At 38.7% G+C, this 14,684-nt stretch overlaps 1 protein-coding gene across 1 annotated transcript; it reads right to left on the reverse strand.

Moving 5' to 3' along the window:
- Positions 1–1,429: 1,429 nt before the first annotated feature.
- On the reverse strand, positions 1,430–13,874 carry LOC124127639 (excitatory amino acid transporter-like). The gene is made up of 8 exons (XM_048384331.1): positions 13,670–13,874; positions 9,258–9,468; positions 7,081–7,325; positions 6,329–6,455; positions 4,452–4,685; positions 3,743–3,937; positions 2,842–2,976; positions 1,430–1,835 (listed from the first exon to the last, which is right to left on the reverse strand). The coding sequence occupies exons 1-8, from the start codon at positions 13,872–13,874 to the stop codon at positions 1,661–1,663; spliced, it is 1,527 nt and encodes a 508-aa protein (XP_048240288.1). The 3' UTR covers positions 1,430–1,660.
- Positions 13,875–14,684: the final 810 nt, after the last annotated feature.

The following is a 14,684-nucleotide window of genomic DNA, read 5'->3' on the forward strand; positions in this document are numbered from 1 at the left end:
AAATAATCGGCATGCATTACGAAGGAATGTCTTGTAATGCCATTGGTCGGAATTTGGGGAATCATCACACTGTCGTAAGCCGTTTAGTGGAGAAACATGCTCAGACAGGTGATGTACAGGACCGTCCGAAATCCGGAAGACCTCCTGTGATGACACATCGCGAAGACAGGGACCTTCTTCGTCTCCTACGCCGAAAACCCTTTTAACAAGTACTCGTCTGAAACAGCTGTCGTTGCCCAATCGTCGTTTCAGCACAAGAACCGTCAGGAACCGTCTGAAAGCAGCAGGACTGAGGCTAGACGAATCATAAAGCATCCCTTGTTGAGAGATCACCACAAAGCTATTCGTTTAGCATGGTGTGTTGCGCGACAGAACTGGATTCTGAGAACTTGGGAGACGGATCCATTGGTCAGAAGAAAGTCGCTTTGTGCTCCACTTCACTGAAGTTTGGAAGCACAGGAACACGGTCTACACCACCAGGAACATTAAACTGATTGTTGCATACGGCGGAGGCTCCCTGTACAAGATTTACGCCAAATGGAAGCAGCATTGAATCAGGAGTGGTTGTTGTTGACCAATCAACAAATCCAACGTCTGACTGGGGGCATGAGACGTAGGGTAGAGTGCGTCAACCGGGCACGTGGCGGTTATACCCGCTACTGATCTGTTTCACGTGTCATGTCAAGTAGAGATATTTTCACATGAAATATCAAACGTAACTCGTTTACTTAATCCTGCAGCTCCATACTTTTTTAAGTATTGTTTAAGGTCAAAAACAGTACCTGTGTTACTATGATGTTTTCGCCAAGCTCCTGTGGTCAGTCATACCATGCCATGATTTTTGCCATTTGTCATAGTTCAGAAACAGGGGTGTGCTCAACTTTTTTCTTTGTGTTTATTTGACCAGCTTACAAAACATATTTATGGTGACACGGAAATCGTATTGGAAAACGACGCATTGGCTTAATGCATATTTAAGTCCAAGAATGTCATATTGTAGTCAACACAGGTCTACAAGATCTAGACTGATGTTTAGGACCTATGTTTAAAACATGTTTAGATTTGTGGGATGTTTTGTTCAGGTGGTTAAGTCGGTGAGCTTTGTTGTTAAAATGTTGGCTAATTAGGACGAACTTCTATGAATAATATGTTTTGACACGCCATTAACGTATGGTATGAAATTGTTGATAGCTTGATGACCATGCTTGCCGTAAAAGGCGACTATGCTTGTCGTAAGAGGCGACTAACGGGATCGGGTGGTCAGGCTCGCTGACTTGGTTGATGCATGCCAATTGCGTTGATCGATGCTCATGATATCAATCACTGGATTGTCTGGTCCAGACTCGATTATTTACAGACCGTCGCCATATAGCTGATGTATTGTATAGGCGTAAAACAACAAACCAAACCAAAAACCAATTGCGCGGATCGATGCTCATGGTGTCAATCACTGGATTGTCTGGTCCAGACGCGATTATTTACAGGCCGCCGTCATATAGCTGGAATATTGCTGAGTGCGGCGTAAAATAACAATCGAACGAAGGAACGAGATAGGAAATTCAGATTTACGCTTTTTGTCCTTCGGGTGCAACATAAGCTCAAAGGTGGAAACTACTTTCAGTGAATAGTGAAACGGTACACACAGACAAAATTCCAAATTCTATACAAATGATTGAACTTCCTCTAATTGAATGGCCTCTTCTTGTCCCTCGTCTTCTCGGGTTGGATTATTGTCTGATGCCGCGCCATTGTTTGTATTTTGATGAAAGAAGTGCTGGAGAAGCGCGGCGGCCATGCAGTCTCCATTCACATTAGTTATAGTTCTCAGTCGCCCCCTGGAACACAAGAATGTAGCTGTTGTCACTGTCCACAAGACTGAAATGCCAGAATGTAGCTGTTGTCACAGTCCACAGGACTGAAACACAAGAATGTAGCTATTGTCACTGTCGACAAGACTGAAACACCAGAATGTAGCTGTTGTCACTGTCCACAAGACTGAAACACCAGAATGTAACTATTGTCCCTGTCCACAAGAATGAAACACCAGAATGTAACCATTGTCACTGTCAACAAGACTGAAACACCAGAATGTAACCATTGTCACTGTCCACAAGACTGAAACACCAGAATGTAACTGTTGTCACTGTCCACAAGACTGAAACACCAGACTGTAACTATTGTCACTGTCCACAAGACTGAAACACCAGAATGTAACTATTGTCCCTGTCCACAAGAATAAACACCAGAATGTAACTATTGTCAGTGTACACAATTTGTAGTTTGCACTTGGCGAGGAAAACAAATAGTGGTTGTCAGATTTGAGTCTTTTTCATTTTTTAATCCTTTTAGTGTGGGCAAAATCCAGAAACCTATTAATAATGAACCTTGACGTTAACTTGAGCATATACATGTAGGAATACATCAATATTTTTAGTTGATATTTGATTAATATCAATATAAGCCAACTTACCCTAGAACAGGGTACGTGTGTATTATAAAGATATGTTCGTCGAAAGAAGGTGCTTGTATGTGTCCATCATTTTTACAGAGGTTTTACAAATTAAAGGGCATATTTATCCCCTCCGGGCATTTCAAGATCCCGTCTTCATCTCGTGTGAGTTTATACATGTACAGCTGATAATAATGCTTGATGATCTCCACTGGCGCATCTGCCATATTGCAAGACAATTGAAACATACCCATCGAGTTGAAGTACTTTTAAAATATATGCTTTGATTCGCATTTAGAAGTTAGCAGAACATGACGACATGAAACTATCTTATGGATAACAAAATGTAACCATATGAGAAAAGGTGCGTCATTCTGCGCTGAAATACTCACAGACACCAGTCCATAGCCAAAATTATGTAGAGTTCGTTTGTTGGTAGTCCCATAGAGGTTAGAAACGTCATGATGATAACTATTGAAGCATTAGGTATACCAGCAGTCCCAATACTAGCAAGCGTGGCTGACAGACTGGAATAATAATGTTAATACCATTCTGAGCAATATGAAGTTTTTGATTTCTGGACTGTTAAGTTGCAATTTGCATATTAACGGCCGATCCTTAACAGCCCGACAAGGCTACCATTGGAAATCAAATATCCAAGTTCACGTTTTTTTCTATCCTACTTTCTGCTTCTGCATTCAAATTCAGCTTAATCCTCAATTATTTTATTTAAACAACAAAATAGGGCCGACTCTCTGCCATTGCTGTGTTTGGGAAGTGACGCTTTTAAAGAACGTCATGCGATTCTTCAAAAGTAAAATGTTTGATCAAGATTGATAAGGAACATTCAAAGCCTTGGTAAAGCTTTCAAAAAGTTGTATGGTGGAGGACATTTCCAGATCTGACGTATCAGTCAAACACATGCTCATTTTATGGTCGGAATCATAAATCGACTGAGCTTCTTGCAGAGACATATTACGGTGATAGAAAGTCAGTGTGGGTTTTGTCGCTTTTATTTATCCAGAACGAAGTACAATGGAGGGTAAAAATCAAAGGCTATGAGAAAAGAACCATGGACCAGGTGGGCCTGTTGGAAACCACTTATGCTTTGAGTAGTGATTTGTATAACGGTGTGACTCTTTCCAATACACCAGCCAATTATAAAGCACGCTGCAAACTGGATCAATGATTGTGATATCATACAACGGGCTATGCTTTCAGTAAATATTTCGTATTATTATGGAAAATGTTTTAAAGTTTTATTTACACTGTGTATATAGAAACGCATTTTACCCAAGAGCCATAACGTCAAGTATGGATAGATGGACTCCGCTGAGCTGAGCTATGTAAACTGGAGTCACGACTTGAAAGATGGCAGCTCCATCCATGTTGATTGTAGCACCGATGGGCAGCACAAACCGACTGATGGTCCTGTCTATCTTAAGGTTCTTCTCACAACATTCAATGGTAACTGGAAGTGTTGCAGCGCTGTGAAACATAACTTGATGCATTAATATAGTATTTTATATACATTGTGGTTTCCGAGAAGATGTTTAAGATTTTCCGGTCTATCAGTGAGGGATTGACGGATAAAAAAACATAATTTATGGGAAGAAGGAATCAACAGAATACCTGATACCATCCTATATACGCAGTAGCTTAGCAATGAACCCCGTACCCAACAATATTTTACTAACATCACGTTCATCTGTAGACAATTCATTGATTGACATCATAAGGATATAATGACATGCGATCAACCACAACATCGATCCTGACCACCCAAACAACTTGGTAGCAACGTCAGACAAGTTGTTGGGAGACCTACTGGTGACTGGGTAGAATGAATTACACGAATAACCAAAGCAACTCTCAGAACAATGGCCTCACATATTTACTACTTGCATGCCTTTATCATACTCCTATGTAAATATTTGTAACTGCTCGAAAGGTTTCATCACATGTACGTAGCTATAGTTAGCGATTGATTGCAATGACGGACCTAGAATTGGTGCCCAGTGCGGTCAGAAGAGCTTGCACTATTCCCAGTGACACCCTGAAAGGGTTCTTCCGTGTCAGGATGAGGTATATCAGCGGTATGATCACAACAGCCTGCACGAAGAGACCGGTGAGCAATGTAGCTAAGAATATCCCGAGGTGATGGACCATCCCAGCGAGGTTGGAAACACTCAGGATCTTTCCAGTGATGAGGGACAGGACGCCAATGGGCGAGAACCTAGAACAAAACATAGTATTAGCTGCTCGTTTTAAGTGTATAAAATATTTTTTTTAATCTTTTCGATTTTCAAAAATTAAGTATGGTGTTCATGATTATAGGAGAAATTCGTATTCGTTTATCTTTCGGGGGCAATGTCGTCATAGGCAGCACAAGAAAGGTATGCTCGTGGTTCGATTCCCAGATTCACCCATTTATGTGGGTGGGTGGGAATCGTGGATGGTAAATATCTAAATCATACATAGCTTCGGACTTTCCTTCCACACCAAATTGTCACGCGTTGACATAGCTATATTACTGTTCAACGCTTGGTTATACACTCATTGTGTATCTGTCAGAGTAAATGAAAAGTATATTTGCTACGCTATTATTGAAATTATCACATAATGGTTTCAAGTAAAAAATTACAAAAAAAGGTAGTTTAGACATTATCACGACAGTTCAGACATTGGCAAGTGAATTAACGGCTGGATATATCACGGGCATTATTTTAGCGAGTGAGTGAGTGTGTTTAACGACGCTACACAGCAATATCAAGGCGGCAGACACTAGAAAAGGGCTTCACACAATATACAAATGTGGGAATCAAACCCGGGCCACGGAAGATGTTTCATGTAAATAGCTAAAATAGTACTTGAGAAACATCATTTATCAATGTTTAAGTCTTTCGCAGAATGTTCATAATTTAACAGGGATTGAGGTGAAGCTTACTGCTTGAAGAGTTAGCTCGCCTAGTTGAAGGCCAGGGTTTGTATCCCACATTGCCGCACCATGGCCAGTATAGATGTTGTTTGTTTGTTTGTTTGTTTGTTTGTTTAACGCCGCACTCAGCAATATTCCATCTATATGACGGCGGTCTGTAAATAATCGAGTCTGGACCAGACAATCCAGTTATTAATATCATGAGCATCGATCCACGCAATTGGGATACGATGACATGCATCAACCAAGTCAGCGAGCCTGACCACCCGATCCTGTTAGTCGCCTCTTACGACAAGCATAATCGCCTTTTACGACAAGTTTGGTTTGCTGAAGACCTATTCTATCCCACGGGTCGGCCAGTATAGAATATTGCTGAAAGTACAGTGCATGTGCTCAGAATAGCACTGATGATCAATGTCAATATATTCATATCGCAGTTGGATAATTCTTTTCGCTTTTATGGTAATTTGAGTAATTCACACAAAATGATCAGTTTTGAGGGGAATTAAAAAAATATTTGATTACAAAATAAATTATAAGTAAACAAGATTTAAAAGCCTTTTACGTAATTTAATTATATTAAATATTGTTCAAATTATCCCAAATACAGTAACTTGTCTGGTCAGGGGACTGTGACATCGCTTTTATGTTGTTATATTTTCCTGTTAAGTTTTACAATTCAGATGGCTCATTCATATTCTTTTTATAATACCTCGTGAATCACCAAGTGCTACAGAATATCTGTTATTATAATTATATGATTGCCCCTTTTTTTTAATTTGGCTATTTTATTTTTGGCCAGATGACGTCATGAAAAACAGAACCAATTTTGAGAATGATCCAGTTATCGACCAAAAATGAACTTTAAACGAATTGGTTGTTTTAAACATACTTCACCAATCAATGAATGAAACTGCAGGCGGGTGTCCTGAAAGACTTACCACATGACGATGCGCACCATGCCCATCGTGATCTCATTCAGTTCCTCAAAGAACTTGAAGACGACCCAATTATTGTGTCCCAGTTTACCAAGTATTGCCCCAAATACTGCACAATACACCAACAATCCTGTAAAACATTCAAAAGAAATACCATAGAAATTACTGCAGATTGACAGCTGATATTTGCTGTCGATGCTCATGGAAAAGTTGGAAACGTACAATGGACTACTTTTAACAGAGATCTCGTACGATTATGGAAAGGATTTTGTCACTATAATTTAGCATTAGGTTTCAAATGAAATAAAAATTTAAAAGTAATTGGAACTCTCCTTTGCACAAACAGCTCTGAGTCCTTTGCAATGCCATGTGCTATCAAGTGATTGACATCGTATGTTTCCCTAGCAACCAAATCGCCTTGTTAGCAATAATACTTGGAAGTGCTGAGTTATTGTCTTTGAAACCAATAATCAAACTGAATATACAGTGAATCCCATATTCATCATCCTAAGTTGAATGCTTCGTTTTTCAAATTTCAAGTTTATAAAAAATCTATATCCAAACACTGCAAAACAGATTCCATTGAGATTAAAAGGCCAAACAACGATGAAATTTAAAACCATATGAATTGAGCACTGAAAATCAATTACGCCAGATCTGCACGAAAAAATAAATAACCATGCAGTGGACATATTATAATATTGGACAATCGGACGTCCCACATAATGTTACCAATGACCACAGCATTTACATACCAAGAACATTGAGGCCGGGTTTGTTGACGGTTTTGGCTGTCCATATGGACCTTTGTTCTGTAGTATTTCCCCCATCAGGTTGTACCAGAGGAGTTGAGTTACCGTCCCTGTAGGACGTGTTTGTTACATTCTGGTGCACATATTCATCTAGGGATTCCCTCTTGATATCGATGTACTTTTCCTTGACATATAGCGTGTATGTACTTTGAATTGCAGCACTCACGATATTATCTGGAAACAGATTTCTGAAAGAACAAAGGACCACAGCGAGTGAGAGAATGGTGTACGTCACAGTCATAAAAATACCATCTATATAATGTAAACGGTCGATTCTATACCAGGCAAGCCAGAGATTAAAATATGAATAACAATCTACAATGAGATCACACATTTTGTCCCCGTCTTTAATTAAAGAGAGCCTAAGGGCAAAGGTCGTCTAATTCGGATGACTCTGGTTATGTGTCAGTAATAAACTTTTATATTGATACACCCTAGAGTGGGTATCAGAGTAGCCTTTCTTCCTGAGTATGCATTTAGTATATTAATAGATAAATGTATGATTCTATAATAGCTATAAACAGATTGGTACATACAGATGTTTAGAAAAGTATCAGGACGTTGCATTATTTCATAATGCATTTCGTGCTCGTGGGTTTCACCGAAGTGGTAAACGTCTGAGACATGCATCACTTTGGGCTTTCCTCCCACCATTAAGCTGACACGCCGTGATATAACTGGAATACTGTTAAAAGCGGCGTTAAACCCAACTCACTCACTCACTCATAATGCATTGTCCTTTCTCATATTCATGGAAGAGTTTTATTATAATCATATTGGGATTATGGCAGTATTCATTGATGTGATAATGCAGTAATAGATCATCGTATGCATATCATAATAATAAGTAGCAGTCATATAATTCATATATGATAATTACCGATCAATGTTTAACCATCTCTCCCTTGTTCACCTCAACCTTAACAGAAGATATCTAAACCATATTAAATGTTTCTATATTTTTTTCTCATTTATAGCACAAAGAAATTTGCACATAAAATATATCTTGAACTACTTAGCGATATTCGTAAGTGCTCTCAGGAAGGCATTTTCTCCAACAGTATGGTCGATTCACACAAACCCATATGACGTTGAAGATAAACAACTTCTATAATCAATGTTATTTACTAAAATATGTCTTTCGGATAATGCTACTTTTGTGCATTTCAATAGGTTTCAACCAATATTGAATGCTCAGCACAGAGCATTTATACAATGCATAGACAGGATGTCTTCCAAATTAACCATTCGCCAGAGCATTAAGTGTCTGGAGACCAAGACAAATTGACTTGGCTTTGCATGTGCCACCGATGGGACAGGAAACGGTCACCTTTTCGCGAACTGTATGGTTATGATAGAGTCAGAGTTGTACAGTGGGCTCTTATGATAATGGAAATGGTTTTGTAGCGTGTATTCACAACATAAACCTTCGAACCATATAGAGTTAAGGAACCTTTATTTGAAAAAACATAAGGCTTGACTGTTCCAATCTTGCTCAGAATTGTGATAACCTCCATTCACCATAATTAATCATAATTACCCAAATTTTCCGCATTACAATAAAAGCGACAAAAACCGTTGGAAACGTCAACGTCAGCGAATAACCAGTCTCAATTATCCACAAAAACAGATTTTATTGGACATAAAAGGTAAACTTGAGGTGAAAATTAAAACCATATGAATGCATGACTGCTGATCGATGACACAAGGTGTTCGCGAAACATTAAATGATACTGCAGTGCACATATTAAGACATTACAGAAACGGACATCCCAAAAGTTGTTTGTTGTTTCCAAACGATTACGACCATATTACGACCACATCATAAGCATTTGTTTATGAATCACTAGTGAATCAACTAGTGATGATAGTCCTGCCCAAACCGCATCAATCACAAACACATGCAAAAGCAAGTCAATAACTGAGGTGTAAACAGAATGGATAATATTTGACAATGAACACATGACTATTTTGGTTAATGTAAAATTTGAGTGTAGGGCCGTAACTATTTGAAGTAATGTCACAGATCTCTTGAGGCTGAAAGTTAAGGAAACATTAGTCACGTCAATCGCCAAAAAGGCATGACTAAATAAAGTATTCCTGTTACCGTCATCACTTACTTGATGAGATCAAGAAACATGTCAACTGTCGAAGGAGCATGAAAATCCTGAGACTGCGTGTCAGATGACGTCACTGTGCCATGTATTCCTGGCTTGATAATGAACACCAGGGCAAAGCCAACACAGATGGCTATGACGGTTGTGGATACATAGTAGGCGATGGTGAACAGACCCATCTTTCCTGATGATCTGGTGTCCATGCTTGCAATTCCTATTTAAACAATATAACACTCGTAATGGAATAACACATTCATGTTCTGTCGTGAAAGTGGCTAACGTGGCTAGTATTCTATGGAACCTTGGAAGGGCCATATTGGCAAAATATGATCAAGCTTTACTATGAAGTATGGTCACACCACAACGTATGACGTAACAAACATCTTCGATTTCATGGTACAACGTCTTTTAGTAGATGGTGTATGGTAATAGCAATTCAGGGCCTAACTATCATCTCACAGATAAGATCGTGGACGTTATATTTCGATTCTATTATTGCTATTGTTTATGTCGGTAATATCCGGTTTGCTCATGAAATAAGAGACATGTTTTCCATACAACATACACATATCGTAAAGAAATTGCAAACATATTTAAAAAACACCAAAACAGAAACGTCTGAAGAGGTAATGTTTACATCTTGCGTCTGTGTGACATTGATTTTGCCATCCAATGTAGAAGCATGTCCACAGTTATTTTCGCTCATTATCGATGTTATTGAAATTGAAATAGAAGTTCATGCCATGGACGGAAAATAGTACACGTCGACCCACTGGAAGCTGCCTTAAACATTGAGTTATACTGACGTCATCACACGGAGGATTTGACCTTTGCCAGTCGATACATACTGCACAAAACCTTTTGAAGACCAAACAAACAACGTCATAGATAAAGCCCAATGTACCCTTTGTGGATTCATTTATGTTGGAGAGACAACAGAAATTATCGACACGGGTCAGCCAACATAGATCGGGCATCAACAGAAATGATTCTAACTGTGTCTACCAACATTTCAGTTCTGAAAATCACTCAGTCCTTGAAAGTTAGGATTTTGGAGAAAATATACCATCCCTCTTATAGCCTTAAATGAAGTCGACATTATGGAATGTACAGAGAAAATCATTGGATTCGACCGTTGTGTACAGCATGCTTGTGGATATAAAAAATAAAAGACGTTGGCAGCCTTTCGCATCAATTTTAAAGAACTGCCAACGTCAAAGTATTGTGTCTATTTCCTGCATCCGAGAGACGTCGACGCAGCCATGGTCACAAGAAAGGACGAAGGCCAAATGATACCATTCATTTGGAATTTTTGTTGCCTCTCCTTTAGAAACCATTGTGACTGCACAAAGTAAGAAGATGACTATACTCTGTGTCATTGAAAGAAATTAAATTATTACAGCAACTTTGGCTGTTGGGGAGGTCGTACAAACAGTAAGAGCCCACAGTATGGACTAGAGATTATAATTCTTGATATCGCTTAGCCGAACCAGAAACAGAATTAGACAGAACCCATGTTCTTGAATTCAAAATTTGCAAAAAAAAAGGGAATTGATGCCTTAAATTTTCTCTGACAAAAATCCGTTTCCCCAACGGATTTCAAATTTCACAAACCACCAACAATTTCATTTTCCTTTACGAACACAATTTCATCCAGGTTGTTCAACTAAAGGAATGTGTTGCAGAACGTGGATTTAGCAGCTCATCGTGTAAAATCCACTACTTGTGCTTGTCAAGACTCACAAAACTTGTGTCAACCAGTAGGTTATATATCATCAGGTGACTTCTCTATTAATGACAATAACTACCTTCGTCAGTTATTTAAAAATAGACCAAAATACCGTGAGCAATCTCCTACCAATTGGGATCACAACTTTAAAATCATCATGGATACTGTGGAAGAATTTGCCAATAAATGGGACAAAAGAGGAGAGGAACCTGTTCAATGTCTTTCAGAGTGGGCTAAAAAATTGCGTGATGTTGTCATTGATAGAATGCACAATCTTAAAAAGAGGAAGCGGTTTTGGAATAAACCCATTCTGTCCTCTCTGCCCTACATGAAACGTTTGTACTTGTTCCCACAGAGAAGGTCTCAGATAGCATAACCATTATACGTAAGCATCCTTACATTGATTGTTTGATCAAAGAACTTGGTATAAATGCCATATCAAATAATGCCACACATAAGGCCAGTATGTTAATTTAGGAAGCAATCTGCCTGAACATGCAGCAGTGCTATGAACCTATGTCTTGACTCTCAACCATGAAGACATGTCCATTCCTCTTTTGAACTAGATTGAAAAGCTCCATAAAAATCCGTGCAAAGAGAGTTATATTGCTAGGTCCAGCAAATGTACCACCAAATCCTTGTCTCAAAGACTAACAGTAATCCTTAATACATCCAAGTAAGGACCTTCTTTATATTCACAGGAAGTATTTGAGTGGCATTAATAACACGTGGATTCTCAAATACTCAAAGGATTTGCTTGACTTTTTGCAATCTCAGAAAAGAGCTAAGTTCCATTCTGTCAAAACGTAAGGTTTTTCAACTTTGTACACCACAAAGGACAAACTTCATTCCATTGATCCACGCAGCTTTTGTTACAAAACGTGATGACCACAGATACAGTTGCGCTTCTAAATTCAAAGGCTCGGGACAATTTGTACAAAATAAAAGCAAATGCCATCTGAAGTTTGGTGAGAAAGCAATATGTGAAATGCTTGACTTCCTCACTGATTAAAGCATGGGCACCAATTGTGCACCCCTTCTTGCGAATCTGTTTCATTGTGCATATGAATCGGAATTTCTGCTCGGATTGGCAAAGTCAAAACAAGGTAATTTGGCCAAGACGTTTAACTTTAGCTTCAGGTATATAGATGATCTGATATCGTTCAATAACAATCAAATAGCCAATTCACTTCCACTGATTTACCCACCTGAACTAGACATAAAGGAGACCAGTGGGACCGCCTCATCTGTTTCATATCCAGATCTATGCATAAACATTCAGAGTGACTCTCCACAAAACTGTATGACAAGAGGAGTGACTTCAACTTTCCAATAGTCAACTTTCCCGTCATGTCGAGAAATATTCCAGCCCTTAGTATTTACATTTCACAACTTTTGAGATACAATCGAGCATGCTCTTTCCACCATGTTTCAAAGATCGTCATACGACTCTTGCTCAGAAGTTGATGAAGGCTACAATATTCAAGGTCTCGTTGAAGCTTTCAAAAAGTTTTATGGTATACTTCTAAATTTGACGCATCAGTGACAAAAATGATGTCAGATACAATTCCCTATTTTGACCACATGTTCCCGTGTTTTTTTCAGGTGAACAATTGACAATTGACATGATGGGGGACACAGGTGGGGCAGGATATGCACACCTTTTCGCGAACATTGTACGAGTATCAGCACTATTTAATAGCGATTCATAAACACATGCTCATGATATAGTCGGAATCATACCACGATATTTCTGTTGAATATGGAAAGGGCTTTGTCACTTTATTTATTTGAATAAGTTTTGTCTTACGCCGCTTTTAGCAATGTTCCAGCAATACCATGACGGAAGTCACAAGTAATAGAGTTCACATATTATACCAATATGGGGAATCAAACCTGGGCTTTCGGCGTGACGAGCGAACACTATAACCACTAGGCTAACCCACGGCATGTTCACTTGGGCTACATTCGTCACTATGGTTATTTGAATGGCATTGGACGAGTAGAATGTCACTAAACTTTGTGAATTTCCTTTTTCGGGCAGTGACGAACATTACTGCAAATATATCGACACTGACCCCCAGACCCCGAGTTAGTCACTTATCGAAAAGGGTGTTTCAGGTGTCAAAAATGCACTTTCTAATAAATGATGGGCAGCGGATTTGATCTCACAAAGAACCAAAATGGAATTGTGAATATATGGCCTGTGTGCAGTGCAGATTAACTAAAGTCTGAGTAACAGAAACTGAATTTGTTTTAATTGTGACATTCCCACTGAATTAAATTATTGAACAGACAAATGAAGCAGAATAATAGTGTATATAGTGTATTGTGGATGTAAAATACAAGAAAAACGACTGTTGATGAATGAAACTATAACTTATGAAACGGACAACCACTGTGTATTGATCCGGGTTGAGTTAAAAGTGATGCATTACGAGTTTTATTAAATGTTTGCAAGTACACCTCTTTCAATTTAGCTTATTTCTATTACTTTGTAAGCATCATAGAGACAGGGAACTGGCTCTTGTATAATTTTAAATGAATATTGTATTCGATCTTGAGTGTTCAGAAAGGGACGCAACACCTCAATCTCAATCACCAACTCACAACTCACCCATCCGGACCTAAACCATACTAACATTTCGGTTCAACACAAGTCCCGTCCAGACACATTCCACTGTACCTGTGATCATGCTTGCAACAATCAGCGGAAGTATGAGCATCTTCAGCATCCTCATGAATGTATCCCCCGGGAGACTGATGAGTAGGATGGTGTCCGTGGAGAGATGAAGCTGTCGACACATCAACCCGATGGTCACTCCCATCACTGCAGAGATGACAGTGAGGATCAGCATCAGGTTGGCCTTCATACAGGTTCTTAAGGCCATCTTGAAAAATAAATAATCATTGAAACATTTTGTAGGAATCTTCATGAATACTTCATGTAAGCGTAACTATGTTTATCACTTTATGTAATCAAATCTAAATCTGCCAAATATACCATACACCAAATAACCTTTTATTTTTACCAAAACCCATTGCAGCGATGAAAAACCTAATGGTATCTACCAATTATACAGAGATGTATGTTTTGCACATATTATTTAAAATAACAACAACGACATATCCAGTTGTTTGTGTTTGTTGTTTAGCTCCGTACTCAGCAATATTCCAATATGACGGTGGACTATAAAGAATCAAGTCTGGACAAGACTATTCAATGAAAGACACCATAAGTATTGATCTACGCAACTGGGATACGATGACATGCATCAACCAAGTCTGACCACCCGACCCCGTTAGTTGCCTCTTACGACAAGCATATCCACGGGACAGAGGCTATTGTTACCATGTGACCACAATCAGTGAAACCTAGTCAATAATACAACGACAAAGCCATATTTTTTATACTACCCATCTGGTAGAATGTGTATACAAACTTAGGGGACAGAAGTGAACGATCGCGTTTGTGCCCATAATTTTTTTCCTTTGCTTTGAATTGACAATGTGAAGAGAAAAACTATGTTTGATCATATACAGAACGTGCCCACCTGTTTGAAATAAATGACTACATGAACATAAAATAACATGTAACAGTATCAATGGTAACACCTGCCTGTATTAACCTATTCATATTGTCTTAATCATTGATAATGACAATCTTCACATCAACAATACGATAGTTGAATCAGTTTGTG

The sequence above is a fragment of the Haliotis rufescens genome, unplaced genomic scaffold (assembly GCF_023055435.1).
Source record: "Haliotis rufescens isolate VD_foot unplaced genomic scaffold, xgHalRufe1.0.p SCAF_5, whole genome shotgun sequence".
NCBI lineage: Eukaryota > Metazoa > Mollusca > Gastropoda > Lepetellida > Haliotidae > Haliotis > Haliotis rufescens.